The 19,033-nt window shown below is 39.8% G+C and overlaps 1 protein-coding gene across 8 annotated transcripts in view; it reads right to left on the bottom strand.

Moving 5' to 3' along the window:
* The window catches only part of EML4 (EMAP like 4), a 158,261-nt gene that overhangs the window by 132,775 nt on the left and 6,453 nt on the right, over positions 1–19,033 (bottom strand). Inside the window, exon 2 of one of the 8 annotated variants that reach the window (XM_040550608.1) lies at positions 11,423–11,506. The exons of 6 other annotated variants lie outside the window; for them this stretch is intronic. Coding sequence is in view for 1 of the 2 variants with exons in the window: in XM_040550602.1 (XP_040406536.1) it covers positions 3,802–3,826 (25 nt within the window). In the remaining variant the exon portion in view is untranslated. Of the gene's footprint in view, positions 1–3,801; positions 3,842–11,422; positions 11,507–19,033 lie in introns of those variants that run through there. One more of the 8 variants, XM_040550602.1, reaches the window with a different exon arrangement.

The following is a 19,033-nucleotide window of genomic DNA, read 5'->3' on the forward strand; positions in this document are numbered from 1 at the left end:
TAACTGAAATTTACTTTTAAGTCTGGAATCCAACCATAATTTACTTTTCCTAGCAAGGTGAAATGAATTACAGAAACCTACATAGGTGAAAAATGTAGGACCCAGTGCACTCAGCGGATATTGAAGGTGTTATCTATTACACGTAGGTCACAACAACTAAACACAAATGAAAATCCAGCCATAAAGGAGAAAACATAAGCATTTAGAATATCAAAGGCTTAACTCAGCAATACAAAGGTAGAGACGCTCAGCATAGATCTTCCCTTTTCTTAAGGAATGATGTTGAGAGATGTAATAGAATTCTGAATGAAGAACTGACACTTGCTCATTTCCTCACTGAACTCATGATGACCAATAAAGAGCTTTGCTTCAGGTACAGTGAAGATCTTCAAGAGATTTAAAAAGGAACCCGAACCTTTATACACAAGAACACACACACACACTGATCTTCCTGTTACCCATGATTACAAGGGCACACCTCAACCAGGCTAATGAAAATGCTATTTTCATATCAAAACTGCTATTTTGAAGGCTGGTCCAGTACCGTAACTCACAAAAATATTGACCCTCACAGCAATGGTGCTTAAAGTTGTGGTCATTTACAAAACAAGAAGCCCACAAACAAATTGAGGAGACAGGTGACTAGGCATAGGTAAAAGTAATTTTAGAAGTTACAATACTGTCAATTCATGCACTAAAAGGAGAAGGTCTGTAATTTAAATAAATAAATAAACAAATAAGGAGATTGAGACACAATGCAGAGAGAGGGTACTCAAACATTGGTAAGAACATCAGTATTGACATTTGGAAAACAGCCTTTATTATAAGAGCTTCTACGTGAGCTGTACAAAAGCTACTGAGTTGGGTGCAATTTATCTATGCAAGAAAAAGAAAAATCACAAAAAAGGAGGGGAAACTAGTGAAAGTTCCAAGTCTTCTGGGACATCTGACAAAATGAGTACCATAGAATGTATTGAATTGGTACTGCTGGAATACCGTAAAAAACATGGGAAAGACATTAAATGTTAAACTCCTCACCACTCTTGCAGAATTGCAAATTAACACTTTGAGCATTACATCTACTTGAAGCAAAACCACCTACACTGATCACGTAAGCAATGCACATTAGTTCCAGCAGGTTTTGCTCTTTCCCCAATTGTAAAAAAAATAAATATAAAAATAACCCAACTAACACATCTGCAAATTGGCTAACAAGCAAATAATAAATCCTATATGCACAGATGTAAGGGGAAAAAAAAAAAAAACACACACACACTGAAGCCTGTAAAGCAAGTGTGGCAGAGCTTGATCAGTGACTAAAGATGCCAACACTTATCAGTTTCCAAATTCCTGTCCGTGTGCTCGTAAAGTGTCATTTACGAAAATGCATTCTAGGTGAATGAGAGGCACTTCATGACTCAAGAGAGAGCAGCATCAGAAATTCAGGATTTAAATAGATACATCTTAGTTAAACAATTTAGAAAATGGACTAAACTTAGACATTTGAAGAAAGTCAGCAGTCGTGTTTCGTGTTGGTGTCGTGATTCATTAAACTTGGAAGGTCAAACAGACTAGAGGTTTCTTTGCATCTACTAGAAGTATCAAAAAAACTGAATTACACAATTGCACACTTTTCTCCCCCAGGGGTCTCCATGTGTCACTCAAGTTGTTCTTATTTGGACAACCAGAGACCACCACAAAAAGCTGGTGAGACCACTGTCTAAGCCAAGCTTCTATATATTTAAGTGCTCTATGGCTATTGCCTTATGAAAGTTTGGCGCTTTTAACTCACCACTTTAGCATTGCAACCTGTGAACACCTTCCTGTGGGTAACTTCTAAGCAACTGCAACTCCTTTTGTGAGCAATTTTACTGAGTTTTCTCAGCGAGTTTTTGCAGAATCAGGAACGTGCCTACCATTTTCCTCTTCAGATATCTCAAACTAAAAATTTCAAACGCTTCTACAGAAAGAGCAAAGAAATCAAAGGTATTTTCCAGAATGTGTATTTTTCAGAAGCTGTAACATCTTTATCTATTTATAAATATATTTGTGCCAGAAGCCTTATTTTTTTTTTTTTAATAAACCAGAGAAACTTCTCTACGAAATTAACTCTATCACATTCAACTATGTCATTCAACAACAGGAGAAAATAAATCATTTAAAATACCCTAGATTTTTATGCAATGCAAGCATCTTATCTTTCAGCACATTTTGGTTACTGCAATTGCCTGTGGCAACTCAGACTATGAAGTGAGACTACATAATACTTGCATTGCATAAAAATTACTACTTATTAAAAAAAAATAAATACATACTCATGTAGCAGCTTTTGCGCTATAAGAGAGGACAGTATGGATCATCAATTTGTAATAATATTTGGCATTTCTTTAATTAATCTCAAGTAAATAAAAATCCCACCTGTCATCTCTGCCATCTCCCTGTAAGAATTTAAAGGCATTGGCAATGTTTTTTAATAGTCCCTAATGTATCCTCTCCTCCCTATGATTTGCCTTCAGTTTTACATAGATTAACATATTTTAATTCCATCTTTAAGCATTTACTTAGAGATATAAGTCTGTCTGTTGTATTCTGCTAGCCCACATTCACCTGGGGGAGGCAGCTTCACCTCCTGTTATAGCATCCCCTTTCCTTTTTCCAAATTTTAATTCCTCATAGCTCTAGTAAATTACTTCCACATGAGCCTGTGCTCTTCATGCCCAATTTCTAACCAAAGGCGATTCCTGTGGAAACACTGAGCGTAACTGGTTCGTCCATTTTTTGTTTTGCCTACACCCCACGGACATTTTCTTGGTGCACTGAACAGAAAATTGGTGCAGTCTACAAATTTCTGCTCCAAACACGGTTTATGTAAGTTACTCCAAAATCTAAGGTGCACCCCCACACACCTACACCCCTCACAAGGGCACAAGCTAGAAGATTTTGCCAGCCTGCAACAATTTTGCTCAAGGGCTTGTGGCTCTTATGCAAAATACTGTCACCTTGCAGAATGATCTGAACCAATGCTTCTAAGTAGCCGGATCCTACCAACCTTGTAGGAAATGTGAGGCCAAGGAGTCCCTAGAGAAGAAGGAACTGTTGGTAGGTGTGGTGACAGTGTCTTCCTGAAAGCCTGCTGCTACAGAGGAACAACCAGAGCTTAAAAAAAAAAATGCCAGTGTTTCTCTGGTGCCACATGAACTGCTAAAAAACAAACAAACAAAAAAACCACACAAGCAAAGAGCACCCCACTGGACTGCACATGTGCACCTTTACGTGTCAAGGCAAGTTTTCCGGGTTAACTGATCACCAAGCAAGTCATCTTTAATGCTAAAATGAAAGGAATAGCAGTTAGGATTTCACCCGCAAAGTAACATTTCTGAGGGGGGTCCTACAACAGTGACCATGATAAGTCAAAGCCAAGTACAGCAAAAGTTATTTCACTCCTTAGTTTCTCAAAGCAATTCCAGGGAAATACCCTACCCCTTATCCACAAGGGCTTGTGGACGTGTTTACATTCACACACCAACGGAGACACAGTTAAGCCAACAGGAGTATCTAACTGCACAGAATTGTTTTCACCTGCTTAGATGAAAGACCTGGGCCACTTTTTATGAAAATGACAAAACCCTTTAAAATACAGAATTCAAAAAAAAAAACAAACAAACAAAAAAAAAAAAAAAAAAAACCATGGATAAAGATGGCCACAAAGGCACATCACATTTCTGGCTATTCCTCCTAAGATGTTCTAAGCAATGTAAAGACTACTGTGTAAAAATGGGATGAGCATGAGAAAATGCTTACCATTAGCAATCACAGTCCTCTCCATACTACTAAATTTTGCTCTACTTCTAATCCTGGCCTCCTTCCTAGTGGCATTTCAGAAATAGCACTGTACAGCAGGTTCTGTACTCCAGAAGCTATTTTACTCGGTTGCACTTTTCCATGAACGTGATATAAAATACAATGCTTCTTGAGAAATCAGGGTAATTTCTCTCTTAAATTACATGCTCTTGTAACATTGGTAGAAGTTGATCTGAAAAAATAAAATTGTTCACATTTTATTCAAGTTTACATTTATTGTAAAAAGGATCTATCACAGTCTTTTTCTGTTTTCTTACGTTACATAAAGAAAATCAGCATTTTGCAGACATGAACAGCTAATACCTCAAAGCATGGAAATAACCTCTTTACTTAACAACCAGTTGAAAGTCATTGGGGCGCCTTACCAAGGTTTTAAAGCTACAAGGCTCAAAAATATCCTATTTTATACTTCACATGACTTCTGAATAATCAATTATTAATGTTTTTAGCCCTAAAAAGTAGTGAAAGAAGCATAAAGTTCTCACCCATGAAAATCAGTTTTCCAGATATTCTGATTTTGCAATTGTCACGGCCAAGACTAAATTCTCTATCTTCAGGAAATAAATACAACACAAAGCACATAGCCTTTCTTAAACTCCAGAACTTGACTGTGACAGCAGAAATAAAACAAGGGAGGATGAAGTTGAATAAGCAACTTGGAACAAGCACTTTTGATGGCAAGCCCGTCATCCACGTTATTGATTGGTCACACATCAACCCCATGTGATGTTCTGAATGAAATAAAGAATCCATTGACATGTTAATTACATACAGTTAACATTTCCTATAACATTAACTTATAAAACACTGTTCAAACCTTGTGAGGAATGAGTAAATAGAGAACAAGGAACACACGAATAGACATGTTGAGGAAGACCGGCAGTGACCATCCCGTGTTACCAGGGGATATCCCAGTGCCTCATCACAAAGAATAGGCAAACAAGCAGTAACAAGGACCTGAAATGCAACTGGAGCATTCCCTACGGGGATCAAGGATGATCAAGCTGCACAGAGCAGTGGGGCAAGAGAACTGGAGTGCTTATTAAAAACCACTCCTCAAGCAAGGAAGTCCCAAGCAACCTGAGATACAGGAACAACTGCGACTTCATTAACTATAATGGAAAATTGCACTTTTCCCACCTTGCCAAGTAAGCACCGATGCAATTATTGAGTCTGTATTTAACTGCTGCCTTCAACAACATGAACTAGGCTTATATTTATTTCTAAGGCTCCTTTTGAAACAAATGGGTCTTTAAATTATCTGATAAACATGAAGTACCCTATTATCTTTTGAGCAGGGAATCATTAAACAGAATAAACTGGCAAGCTCTCAAAGCACATTTCTTTCAAAGCATTTGCAGGGTGCACTAGTGCTGGCAGCCAGAGACAAGGTTGCAAAACAATTCCATTATAATATTGTTTTCAGAGGTTTGTAACTTTTTCAAATATTTACCTTTTTATTTGAAAGGTTTCACATTCACTGTGGGAACACTCTTGATAAGCATATGAATGCATTTTTAAAAAATACGTATTAAAAAATAATCACACACTAAAAATGTGATCGCTTAGGGACTATATAACGATAACCTAAATAAAGGTCTACATAATCAATCTAAACCTAACGCATCCCTGAATTGTGATAGCTCAGCTATGCAAGCAAAATGCTGGGGGGGAAGAAAGTAAGTAGGTGAACAGATTAGATTTATACACCTTGCAAACCAAATACATTCCTTCATTCCTTTGTTTTCTTTTGCTTGTACACCTATGAATTCGCCAGTTAAAAAAAAAAAAAAAAAAAAAGAATTCTGAAGAAATTCAGTCCAAAACAATGAATTATAAGCCAGCAGACTTCCATCTGGAATTATTCAAAAGCACATATGGTCATATTTATAATGTAGAAAAATTCTGCAATCTGATACTTATTCACCTTTCTTGTGATTAGCTGCTCCACAACATACTAGCTTTAGAATATGGAACTCACAATCTGGCCTCGTAAATGAAAAAATAAGTTTTTAAGTCACTAATTTGAGGCTACTTCCATGCAATATACACATGCTAAGAGACAGAATTAGGCTGGCTGCTTCTTCTAGCACACAAAGGAGTGTAAAACCCAATTAAAATATGTACACATTCCAGGTGAGAAAATACAACTACCATAACAAGGTAGCAGCTAGCAAATAGTGATGGATAGTAGGATAATTACATCATTAGCTGCATTCAAGTCCAGGGTTTGTTTGGCTCAAAAAAATATATTTGTTTATATGTTATTTTTAAGATTGCTGTATAAGTCAGCCTACGCTACACATTTCTTTTTCAGAAGGCATTGGAAAGGCAAATCCACTCCTGAAGACAGGAGCACCGAAGTCTCTCACCCCATGCACCTTTTTTTGAAGACAATGCAGCAAGGAGAAGGAAGGGAAGGGGTACAAAAAAAAGGAGAGGGAGAAAAAAGGGTATTAGTCTATGAGAGAGGAACAGAGATGTTTAACAGCACTCAACTGGCTCCCAGATTGCTCAACCACCATACCAAGCAGTTTTTCCTCCCTCACATCATCAGCCCTATGTTCCTCCTCTGCCCTAAGCTACATTTTGATGAGGTATTTTTCACCTTTGAGGCTGAATTGAACCAACTTCACCACATTGACAGAGAGGAGCTCCACAGTGGTGAAGGACGGGTCTGTGCAAACATTGACAGGACCACAGACTGACCACACCGGCCAGCACCCAACAGCTTGGTGCCTTCTAATTTCTTCCCCCAAACTCAAGAGTTCTTCAAAACAGTAGAGGCACATCATCTTATGTATCTTCCCTTTCCAAACCAAGGTTTCAGATTGTCTGCCCTCTCACTTCCAAGACACGTCTTCTGTCCTCCCATGATATGATGACAATTTATGCTAATGGTAACCTCCTGCACAGCCATGAACAGCACTGCATCTAAGTCAAAGGCAACACGAGCACTACCTCCTGTGTCTGGGTTCCTCATGGAGGGCAAAGCTGAGCCTAGGAAGCTGAAAGTCTCAAAGCTCCTCAGAAAAGCTGCATGGCTTCTTCACCATAACTTAAAGAATGGAAAAGTTACTGCTCTTGCTCCAAGACACGGAAGAAAGCAGTTGCCATGAGATAAACTGTCTAACCCAGCAATCCTAAATCATTAACTAGTCTTTCTTGTACAGAAACATCCTCACCACCATGCTAGCGGACATACAGCTAATCCATCCCTTTAACCCTAACCATATTATGTATGAGGTCATTTGGACTTCACGAACTCATCTTGCATTTTCTCACCCCTCCACCCTCAAACACGGCCATTAGCCAGCCTTCTTCCCGAAGAGGGTTTATAAGAGCTGACAAGTTAAAAAAAAATACTAGTAACTAATACTTACTACTAATAATAATCCTTTTCTTCCCAGGCCAGGAGAGCCTGGCTCTCAGGATCACCTCCAGACTGGGCCCAGCTTGCCCTGTGCCCAGTAAGGCACGGTACCACACAAGTGAGCAAAGCACAGTCCTGAAGGTAGCAGAATATTGTTCTTCCTCCAAGGAGGGAGTGTAGGTAGACTACACCCAGAACTCAAGTCAGTCTGTTTTGCCCTCACTGCCAATTTTAGTAATGTTTTCACACAAATGGGAACAATGACATACTGAAGAACTATAAATACTGCCTCAAAACTAAGGCTGAACCTTTCCTAAATGGCTTAATACGAAGCTCCTCTATAAGGCTTGCTCAAAAGGGAGCTGAAAAAAAAATGCAGTATTCCTGTAAAAGAACCAAATGGCAGTAACAAGATCACCATATGTAGCAGAGTAGCTGCACTCCCTCTTAATAATTATGATAACTATTCTGTATGGCTTTCTACATTACCTTCCTAGATCAACAAATAGAAAGCAACACTGCATTCAGTTACAAAGCCAAAGACAAGTTTCCTACTAGTTATGTTGATGTACATTGGGTTCAGAAAAATCTTCTCACTGATAAAGTAGACACAATACAGGTAAAACAGAGCATGTACAGCAAGAAATCATTAACTTTAACAATGCAAAACATACAAATCAGCTGTAAAAGAAGCGGGGAATCTTCAGTGATCTGATGTTGCGCTTCCTTCTGAAGTTCCTGTTTAAAGTATGTAATTGATGCAATAAAAGTCCTTGGAAAAATTACTCACGTCAAACAAAATAATCAAACCATAATGATTAACAAAGAATTGGACCACATTTTACAGTATAAAAACACTTCTCAAATGTAAATGCTTTTAAAATACTATGATGCTTTGTTCTATGCTAAAAAAGCGTAGCCCTGTTTTGCAAAAATTGTGTAAGATTTCCGTGGTTAAAGTCATCTTTAAATGACAAAGAAAAAAATCCATAAATCAAAAACAAACCACCAACAGAATTATAAGACCTTTTGGAAGCTCTAGAAGTATTTCACAAACATCAACAAAACAATTTCTTAATCCACTAACCTGCCCTTAAAAACAAGTAGAAACCTACTTTCAGTGCTACAGCAGGGTGGAAAAAGGTCTTCCTGAAGCACACATGTAAAATTAAAGGAAGGGAAAGAAGAAAGCCATATGGTAGCCATCATCTTATTAAAGAAGAAGAATGGTTCTTGTTAGAGGAGAACTGAAGAGACAATCCGTATTGGACTGAGCAGTCAAGATGGTGCAGCAGCAGGAGCAGCAGCCTCCTTCTGCTCTCAGCAACCTGGAAATGGCCCAGCAACACGTCAAGTTCTCGGAGAGTCAGTGCGATTCACTTTTCCGTTTCAAAAATATTGATGGTTAACGTAGCACAAAAGCTAAATTGCTAAAACCTCTTCTAACAGCTGCTTCCAGAAGATGGAAAATTGCTTGTATAACACTGAAATCATCCAAAATCTGATCTATGCCCTCCTCAGATGCTGAAGAGTGACATCACTTGAAACAGCCCATGTCAACCAAGCAGGAGAACAAGGGGAGAATGCTGTGCACCACCAGATTTAAGTTATCACCACCACGAGGTTAGGAACATGCTGCCAGGCAGCACAAGCCAGGGCAGTAGGAGACCAGCCACCAGCTGGAGCTGAGTAAAACACATTTAGAGACAAGGATGGCCTTCCTATTTCCCCTATTATTTTGTTTTTTAAATGCACAAAAAGAAATCTAAAATGCATGTCACCTCCAGTTCCCATTGCTCTCCCTAGCACAGCAGCCTTGCCAAGGATGACAACAGCATTTGCTTTCTCTGCTGTCAGGCACGCTGGCAGGATGAGCCTCTCCTCTCCCACTCGAGGGTGACAGCGTAGCTTTGCAGCTAACAGCAAAAACAGCCATGGCCCACCTCAGCAGTTTTTCAGCAAAAACCTGAAGCTCAATGGCAGTCAGTGGAAAACTGGGGGGGGGGGAACATTCCCCAAGGAATAAGAATTAAAACACAAAACATCCATACAGATATTACGGGGGCGGGAGGGGTGTCTAAAACTTATATACTGTTGGAAAGGCTAGGTATTTAAAGTGACGAGGGCGATGTTACGGCAGCCTAACACAATAGGAAGAAATACGAGTTGCTCGGCAGAGCACCATTCCAGACAGCTGCGGCCTGTCAGCATCCCCGTGTGACACTTCCCAGAGAGTAGCTGAGGGTGGCTCCCCCAGCCTTTGATTACAGGCCTTCCTTCCAGGGGCAGACATCTGCCTCACTTCTCTGCGATGATGCTGCTTGTTCGCAGCGAGCCAAAACTGTATTTAATATCTGATGATTAACGTTACCCCTACACCGCGCAAGCACACACAAGTCCCTGCTGTCGCACAAGCGGTCTCCAGCTTCCCCAAGCCGCTGCTGAGGACCACATGTGAGGTGGGATTAAACACCCACAGGCATGGCTGTCAGCTTGAGTGACATCTCGAGGGCTTCCCCCTATCAGATCACCCCAAAACCCCAAAGGGACCCGGCCCTGCTCTCCGGCACCTCCAGTGCCCAGGTGGCACGTGGCTCGAGGCCACCGACCAGCAGCCTGGAGGAGGAGGTCGGGCACAACACGTACTGTGCTCCCTGCAGGAGAGGGGACATCAGTGAACACGCAAAGCCCATAAAACATGGTGTGACCTTCACGGTGAAACGCTTGTTCCTGTACCTCCACTCTGCAGCAGGGAATGATGCAGATGTAAAGCAAAACCTGGCACCCGAGGCTGTTCAACCAGTACTCTGTGATAGCCCAGCATCATTAAGGTGATGAAGATGAGCTAAGGGTGAACAGGTGACTCTCAGATGACATCAGCTCTACCCATTTTTCTTCTAAAAATGCATACACAAAGATCATATGATAGTACACAAGAGCTGTTTGCCAAAATGTAGTTTCCTATTCATCTTTGGGAAGCCACTTCTTTCTAGTAAAGATGTCTATCTTTTTTTAACCTACTAATTACTTTGAAAGTATTTGAGTTTTAATCTGTACAACATTGCATACAAAAGACTTGTAAACAGCAATATGGCAAAGAAAAGGAAAAAGCTACTTCAAAGTCAGCTTGCGGTTTCACAAAAGCAAAATACATGCTACAATAAGATGATTGAAAATCCATAATCCTGAAAAGAAACTAGGTGGACATATTAATCATATGTCAAGTAGTACCTGAAAATAGGGGTATATAATATGACAGAAAGGTTTCAACTGAAGAATGCACATACACTGTAACTGGAATATAGAAGCATTGTATATGATTTTATGCAGTTTTCATAGAAGTCAAATAGACCTATTCTAAATCCTGCCTAACATGCAAGACACCACCAGGTCAAGAACAAACTGAAGCAACATTCTTTGAAATGTTCAACTATGAACAAAACAGGCCAGACCTCCCTCAATCCCTTTAAGTTAAACCTGGTTTGGGGAAGGAGTTGTACATACATATATGCACACACCAAATTTTGAAAAATTCCCAATTAGTTCTGGAAACAAAAAAAAAAAAAAAAAAAAGGACTAGTCAAATTTTAGATGTTTAAATTAACTTCAACTGAAGGCTGAAAGGCAAATGTATGTGACACTATCAAAAAAATCCACATGTACTGATAAATACAATGTATGCTATATGCTACAGATACTTTATTGCCAATTTCTCTTTACTTTCTCACAATTCCTTTTGCCATTTTATCAATAGCTTTGAAAAAAAAAAAAAGGCCCTTTATGGTCTATAAAAAGGGAACAGCAAACGTTGCCATTAATTCACAAACACAGCAGCCAAGTTATGGCTTTGAGCCCTTTTACTGCTAAAGCTGCTCTAGCTGTATGAACAGGAAATTGAAGTTTCTACTGCAAATAATAATTACGTAAATGCAGATAATTAAAAGCATGTTAGCAAGAAACCCTGCACACATATACCACCTTTATTATTTAGCTAGTCAATATCTGAATCGATATCCTGAGAGCACACAAACAGTAGGTCATGCTATCCATCTCTGAAGGTTTCAAGTCACTGTATTTAGAGATGGGGAGGAAGGAGAGGAGCATGATCAAAGAAGTCAAGTCCCAGTTTGGTTTCAAATCCCACCTGCACAGACATCACTCCCCTCTCTACCCTTCCCCAGCCCTCACCTTGAATTGTTAGGGCCACACTGCTGGCTTAGGGAAGGTGAGCTCCCTTCAGCTCTCTGCAGCACAGCAGCAAACAGAGGCTCCCTGCACAGGAGAAGAGAAAACCAGGAATTGGAGAATGACAACAGCAATGGGACCATGTCCAGGGCAGAGGAACAACAGGGAAAATCTCATCTCTGACAACAGTTAAGAAGATACTCATTTTATTTTATTAATCGACTTCAGCATAGCCAGAACTTCAAATGCACAGTTTAAAAGCCATAAATACTTGAGTTGAAGGACAGACATTTAACTCCTAGGTGACCCACACTTTCAGCACCACTTAAAATACCAAGATTGGACAAATAAAAGAAAACAGAGGGAATGGACTAAATAGAGGCACACCAAAGGTCCACGGCCACTGCAACAGGAAAAAAAAATGCCAAGTGATCCCAGTACCCTTGGGGCTCGTAGCACACAAGTGCTGCAGTGATGCCCGGGCAGTGCACACAGCTTTGCCAGGCTCCACCTGGGCTCAGAAGTAAGGCATGTATTTAGCTGCGAGGCTTTGTGCAGGTACAGGGAAAAAAAACTGCTTGGTGCTTGTGTACCTTGAAAGCTTCATATGCTTATCTTTTGAAACACCTTAACACACAGGGAACAGTGCTAGAGAGCTTATGCTCTCCCTAGTTGAAAAGGATCACCACTTCAACATCTAACTATTAAAATCCAAACTAAACACTCTCCTAACCCCATATTCCTCTAAAGGCAAAGAGTGGAATATATGCATAGAACTTTTTTTGTATTAGACACGCATATACGATGAATGATCAAAAAGCTGTTCAAAACTCCAATGACTTCCTATCTGAAAAACTGTCATCGTAGCTTAGAAAACAAAATGCTAGATTAAGTACCATTCAATGCTATACAACTCATTGACAAATTATCCCATTAAAAATGCAACATAAGAGTCCTTCAAGCAAATCATATTCTCCTGTATTCTCCAAAGCACACCAGGATATTTAATCCAAATGAAACAATTCTGCAGTACACCAATCTTACTGTGAAAGGGCAGAGGAAAACAGAAACAAGCATGTTGATATCATATAAAGCATTGTTGGACTGGCACACACACAAAAAAAAAAAAAAAAAGCCAAGTAAGGACAGGATTTATACTGTAAATGTTTTTAAGTACAAGTTTTAGTAAGATGCTTACTGATGTTCAGAAGCATGGGATCTCAATTCTCCACATCAACAACAGTGACTAGTAGAGCCGTATGTTAAAACACGTCTTCAAAACAATTGGCCAAAAGCAGCCAACAGCAAGTTCAAGACCCACAATGAAACAACAGCGACAATGTTGCTTGGCTTACAAGCCCAGAACAGCACACAACTGTTTAACGAGAGCCACCCTCTCTCACAGGTAGAGTTCTTGCAAATACCAAATCAAAATGTACGGAATTGTCACTTTTGCAGGACCAAAGAGATATTTTCTTTGTGTTGCACAGTCATTGAAGGTTTCTTTTCCCCTTCCTGTGCCATACACGCTACGTACCTAACAATTCTAAAGAAACAGTTGAAGCAGATAACCTGGAATATTTAACTCTCCTGGCCTGCATCAATATCTTTCCCATTTCCTCTCTCCAATGCGAGTATAAACAATAAGACTTCTATTACACCGCAGTCTTAAAGCAACTCATTAGGTATATTTGCACTGTAATCAAGTACAAATAGGCACTTTCCATACAATGCATCTTAAGAGAAGCTTGCATCCACAAGATTATTTAAGTAACTATTAACATCTACAGATTTGGCAACTAAATATGAAAAATGGAAATCTATTTTAGAATTAATTTCATCATTAAACAATAACTTTCTAGATTTTTTCACATCCTGAAGTTGTGGTTTTTTGTTGTTTTTATTTTTCCAGTTCTTGGCTGAGATTGTTCTAAACATCAGAGATTTACAAATTTGCAGACTGTGAGTTCAGATCCACTTTCTTTCCATCTAAACCAGCTAACAAGGAAAAGCTTGAGGACAGATGTTAATCTCATATGAAAATTACCTGTACTCTGCACACTTTAGAAGTTTCCAAATCAAGTAAGAATTTATATTGTTTTGCAATACGAATGACCGATGTGCTGGCTAGGTTTCCGAGACGCAACACCTGAGGCCCTGCTGCACTTGGGGGTCACCAATCACTTCCTCCCAAACCACCAAGGGATGAGGACAGAGCAGCAGCTCCTGGCACAAGAGCAACGGAGATGGATATGCACCTGTTTAAGGCTCGTGCCTGAGCACCAAGGTTAGCTGTGTGAGCTAGCAGCACAGCAACAGCACCATACCAGAGCACTGTTTTTAATGAAACACAAGCAAGTCAGATCAAGTGTTTAGGAAAAAAAAATACATGTTTTTCAAAAAATCCAAATTGCTTATGTTCTCTGTTACTATGCTTAATCCTCATTTTCTCTGTTTAAAAGGAAAACAACTCTGGAAATATTTAAATATTGAAATATTTTTTCCTCATATCACCCACCTCTGTAAAGAAACAATCACTAAACACTAAAAATATAGCTTCCTTTAATTTCAAAATAGCAATAACAAACATTTGTAGGGTTTGATGGTAGTTTTTGGTTTTCTTTTTTCCCCCCACTTTTTAAAATCAAACAGAACAGAAATAAAAAATATAAAGCAAGACTAAATACTTTCCCGTAGAAAAAAAAATCTAGAGAACCCAGTTCCATTAGCTTACTGAAGTAAGGAAATGCTGCTTTATTTGTAGAATTAAAGAACATTATGCTGTTATTCTGAACCTGTAGTCATTAGAAAGGATATTAATACCTGTATTAACCTGCCTTTCCAGGTTTGGTCTCATCCCCACTGGCTACTCTGCGCCTTTAGCCTACTACATTTCTCCATAAATTCTGCATCCTCTGTAGCAAAACGGCATCTTTTCGCAGTTCCTATTCCCTCTAACCCAGCCTTTCACAAATTGGGTCTCCAGCCACATCAGCTGCAAGAGAAATCTGGTATGGGATGAGAAACAAAAGGAAAATATAAGCAGGGAGGCGCAACAGAAGAGGCCTCGCTGCTTATTTTCCTTTTGTTTCTCATCCCACACCAGATCCTCCAGGAAGTTTTTCCTGGAACAAACATGTTTTTCTAAGCTCTACTGTAATGAAATCTTCCCCCCACCCCCTTTCTAAAAATCCAAGACAAGAGGTTGGTTAAATGCACATTTTTCAGAATGGAAGTGAAAATGGCTGAGCTTAACAGTGCCAGAAGACAGAAACCACGCAACTGCCTGTGCTGGTTTTTCACTCTGAACAAAAACTGGAAGTTATACATGTGTACCACACTTTGAGACACTTCTTGATATGCAGGTAAAGCACAGCTCAGTTTGAAAACAAATGCACATACCAAACTCACGATAAGATTTCAGGTATTTATTAGCTTCATACTAAATATTTGCCTGAGCTAGAGTAGTTTCTGCAGATCCAGGCCATTAAAAAGGAGTTATAACAAATTAAAATAAAAATGTTGAGAAATAGAACCAGCATCTCCCTGAGCTAACACATTTTTAATGCAACACACACACAAAAAAAATAAATCACATACATCAGAAATACTACTATCAAGTCCACATCAGCTAAATAAATGGCCTTATTACTCTGATTCTTTAGTGTAAAGAATAAACTCAGAGAAATCACACTATTAATCATTTCACTATACCTACCTCCAAAAGTACCTTAATTATTCATATTAATTAAACATTCACTCCTCTAGTAAGAATTCAGCCCAAGAATTCTGGAAGACAAAGAACAAGCAGATTGCCTCCATGGCCACAGTCTAACTGCTGCCATACCTGTTCTGACCAATCCTTGACCCATCTGAACACCTTTCAGAAATACTGTGGTCTCAGATTACTGAAAATATAACACATATTCCACAAATTTCTTCAGGTCTGTCAATCTGACCTTGGTGCTGGGGAAGTTCATGGAGCAGATTATCTTGACTGCCACCACACAGCAGTGCCATCATGCATCACTTACAGGACAACCAGGTGATGAGGCCCAGTCAGCATGGGTTTATCAAAGGCAGGTCCTGTTTGACTAACCTGATCTCTTTCTATGACAAGGTGACACACGGTGGATGAGGGAAAGGCTGTGGATGTGGTCTACCTAGACTTCAGTAAGGCTTTTGACACCGTTTCCCACAGCATTCTCCTGAAGAAGCTCAAGACTTGTACAAGCGTATACATTGTTGGATTAAAAACTGGGTGTGGCTGGGCCCAAGGAGGTGTGGTGAATGGAGTTAAATCCAGCTGGTCACTAGTGGTGCCCCCCAGGGCTCAGTATTGGGCCCAGTTCTCTTCAATATCTTTATCAATGATCTGGATGAGGGGATCAAGAGCACCCTCAGTAAGTTTGCAGACACCAAGTTAAGCGTGAGTGTTGATCTGCTCGAGGGCAGGAGGGTTCTGCGGAGGGATCTGGATAGGCTGGACCGATGGGCCAAGGCCAACTGCAGGAGGTTCAACAAGGCCAAGTGCCAGGTCCTGCACTTGGGGCACAACAACCCCAAGCAATGCTACAGTCTTGGGGCAGAGTGGCTTGAAAGCTAACCCAGAGGAAAGGGACCTAGGGGTATGGGTGGATAGCCGGCTGAATATGAGCCAGCAGCATGCTCAGATGGCCAAAAAGGCTAACAGCATCCTGGCTTGTATCAGAAATAGCGTGGCCAGCAGAACTAAGGAAGTGATTGTCCCCCTATACTCGGCTCTAGTGAGGCTGCACCTCAAGTAATGTGTTCAGTTTTGGGCCCCCCACTACAAGAAGGACATCGAGGTGCTGGAGCATGTCCAGAAAGGGGCACGAGCTGGTGAGGGGTCTAGAAAACAGGTCTTATGAGGAGCGGCTGAGGGAGCTGGGGTTATTTAGCCCAGAGAAAAGAAGGCTCAGGGGAGACCTTGTCACGCTGTACAATTACGTTAAAGGAGGCTACGGTAAGGTGGGGATTGGGCTCTTCGCCCAAGCACCAAGTGATAAGACAAGGGGAAATGGCCTCAAGTTGCGCCATGGGAGGTTTATGTTAGATATTAGGAGAAAATTCTTTACTGAAAGGGTTGTGCAGCATTCGAACTGGCTGCCCAGGAAGTGGTTGAGTCGCCATCCCTAGAGGTCTTCAAAAAACATGTAGATTTAGAACTTAGTAGCATGGTTTAGTGGTGGGCTATAGTACTAGGTTAAAGGTCAGACTAGATGACCTTAGAGGTCTTTTCCAACCTGAATGATTCTATGTAAATCTAGAGGACAGCAGTGTCAACAAGTCATTTTTCTTAAACGTCATATCATTTTCATGGAAAAATGCCATACCACATCCCATGGTGCTTAGAAACCAGAAATGCAGAAATCCTCCCAACCCTAATACATGAGAGACTAAAAACAACAGCGATCTCAGAACAGGGCTTATCACAGCTATCACAAATCTGTCAGGAGTGACTCAGAGCTCTTTCGCATTTATCCCATGGAAGAAAAAAAAAATGCATAGAATTTGGGCTACTTGTTATTGTTGTCTCCCTTCACTCATGATTTTAACATACGTGTTTAGAGTTTAGGAAGAAAGCACTACAGCCACACCGACCACTAATTTCCTGCTTGATATCTCTGATGGTATTTGCATAGCACACACTGGGACAGGAGGTAATAGCAGTTCTATGCAGCACTTCATAGCTAAACAAAGTTGTAATTTTCTTCTTGCTTGAGTTTTTGTTCAAAAAAGCTAACGTGATATTATGCAGACATGAGTATTGCTATGTCTTGAGCCTTGCAACTGAGAAATTTTCATTTATGGTTCTTACCCTTGAAGGTTCCTCCTCTCTGCACCTCTCTTCAAAATCACCAAGAACTAAATTTGTAGGAATGTTCTCCTGAACTTTCATTCAAATTCCAGCAATAAAAGCGCTAAACTGAAACAGTTCCAGCAGTTTCGTTCCATTTCATGTGTTCAGATTTTTCAATACCTACCGCTTCTGGAAAGGAATTTGGTCAACGATACGCTACCTAAAGGACATCTACAATTCAAAGCCACTGCAAAGTTTGTTATAAAAAAACAAAAGGAGGTTTTTACTGGAGGATGTGTAATAAAATCTTAAGAAACATGGTTATTTTTTAGAAAGTGATGTCCAACCTCGAAAACTGAACCTGCACGAAAAACTTTTGGCTTTCTACTGCCATTTTTTAAATATAACTTGCCAATGAAATTCAGTGGTCTAATTAACTACAGATCCATGTAAAACACACAACAGGAAACCTCTTAGGAAAATGGCATGGTCTACTGGTGACTGTGAATAAGAGGGAAGGAAACAAACTCGAGCCCACCCTCCTGCTGTTGTTTTGTACTGAGATGGGTGCAAAGCTCATCAGAACCCTGGATTAAAGGTGACATTTTTCCTTTTGTTCTCTAAAACAGAAACAATGTAACATACAGTAAACTGTAAACAAACTAATAGCTCTGCCATTTATTTCATATATATTTGGTGTTGTTAATTCAGTTGCTTGTGAGTGTTTGCTCACCACAGCAGCTGACCGAAATTTAGCATTTTAAAATAGTATCTATTACTCTTATGCCATAAATTCATTAAAAAACATAAAATGTGGTAAAATCATTACCTCTTGTATTTGGACAGCAAATATGATTTTTTCTTGGTAGCAGCCACTTCTTGCTTTTGTGTCCTAATCCAGAATAATGAAATCCAACTATTCTGTCTTTAAAATCATAAAGTTCTCATGAAAAAGCATTTTCATTTGCTTTAGCTAAACCACATTTCTAGGCTTAATTTGCAGCATCCCTTTAGAGAGCCAAATCTTGGGCTTAAAAGCATTTGTGACTTTAATTTATCCACTGGGTTTTAAACTCCCAATTTTCCCAGAGGATTATGAAAGCCTGCCAATTTAGCTTGATGCATTAGAACTGTTTACACAAGTTCAAAATACATTTAAACATTAAACAGTTTGGTTTCAGCTCCCCCTACCCCCCCCCTCCTTTTTTTTTTAAGCTCAAATTAACTGGAAGAACAAGTGGGAACCAACTCCAGACTGGAACACTGGACTCAAAGTTAAAGGTGAGTTTCAGTGAAACACAAGAGAATCAGGCAAGAGACAAGAGTGACTGTTTTTCACTAACTTAATACAACATCTGAAATCCAAGGTAGATGAACCTCCCCAAAACTATAGCATAGCTTTGTACAGCAGATCTGTGTTGGTTCATCTCTTCCCCTTCCATTACATTTTTATTACACGTAAGAGTCATACACATATACAAACAGCTCTAGAGAGATAAATAAAATGTATATAACACGAAGTGTAAGGCTATTTCTACAATAAAACAGATTTGCACTCAGAAAAGTATCCTGCCTAAAGGCTGCAAGACCATGCAATCCACTCCACTAGACAGGTGCGCACCAAAGAAAGCAACTGGATTCTCCAACACTTGCTAAAAAAAAGTTGTCCTTCCAAATGAACAGCACGTCACACAAAGTAGAACAGAACAGACACTAGAAAGTCAGGAGAGCAGTCGGGAAAACAGCAGTTAAAGAACATCAAGACACATCTATATTTAGTAAACAAGTTA

The sequence above is a fragment of the Cygnus olor genome, chromosome 3 (genome assembly GCF_009769625.2).
Source record: "Cygnus olor isolate bCygOlo1 chromosome 3, bCygOlo1.pri.v2, whole genome shotgun sequence".
In the NCBI taxonomy this organism is placed as follows: domain Eukaryota; kingdom Metazoa; phylum Chordata; class Aves; order Anseriformes; family Anatidae; genus Cygnus; species Cygnus olor.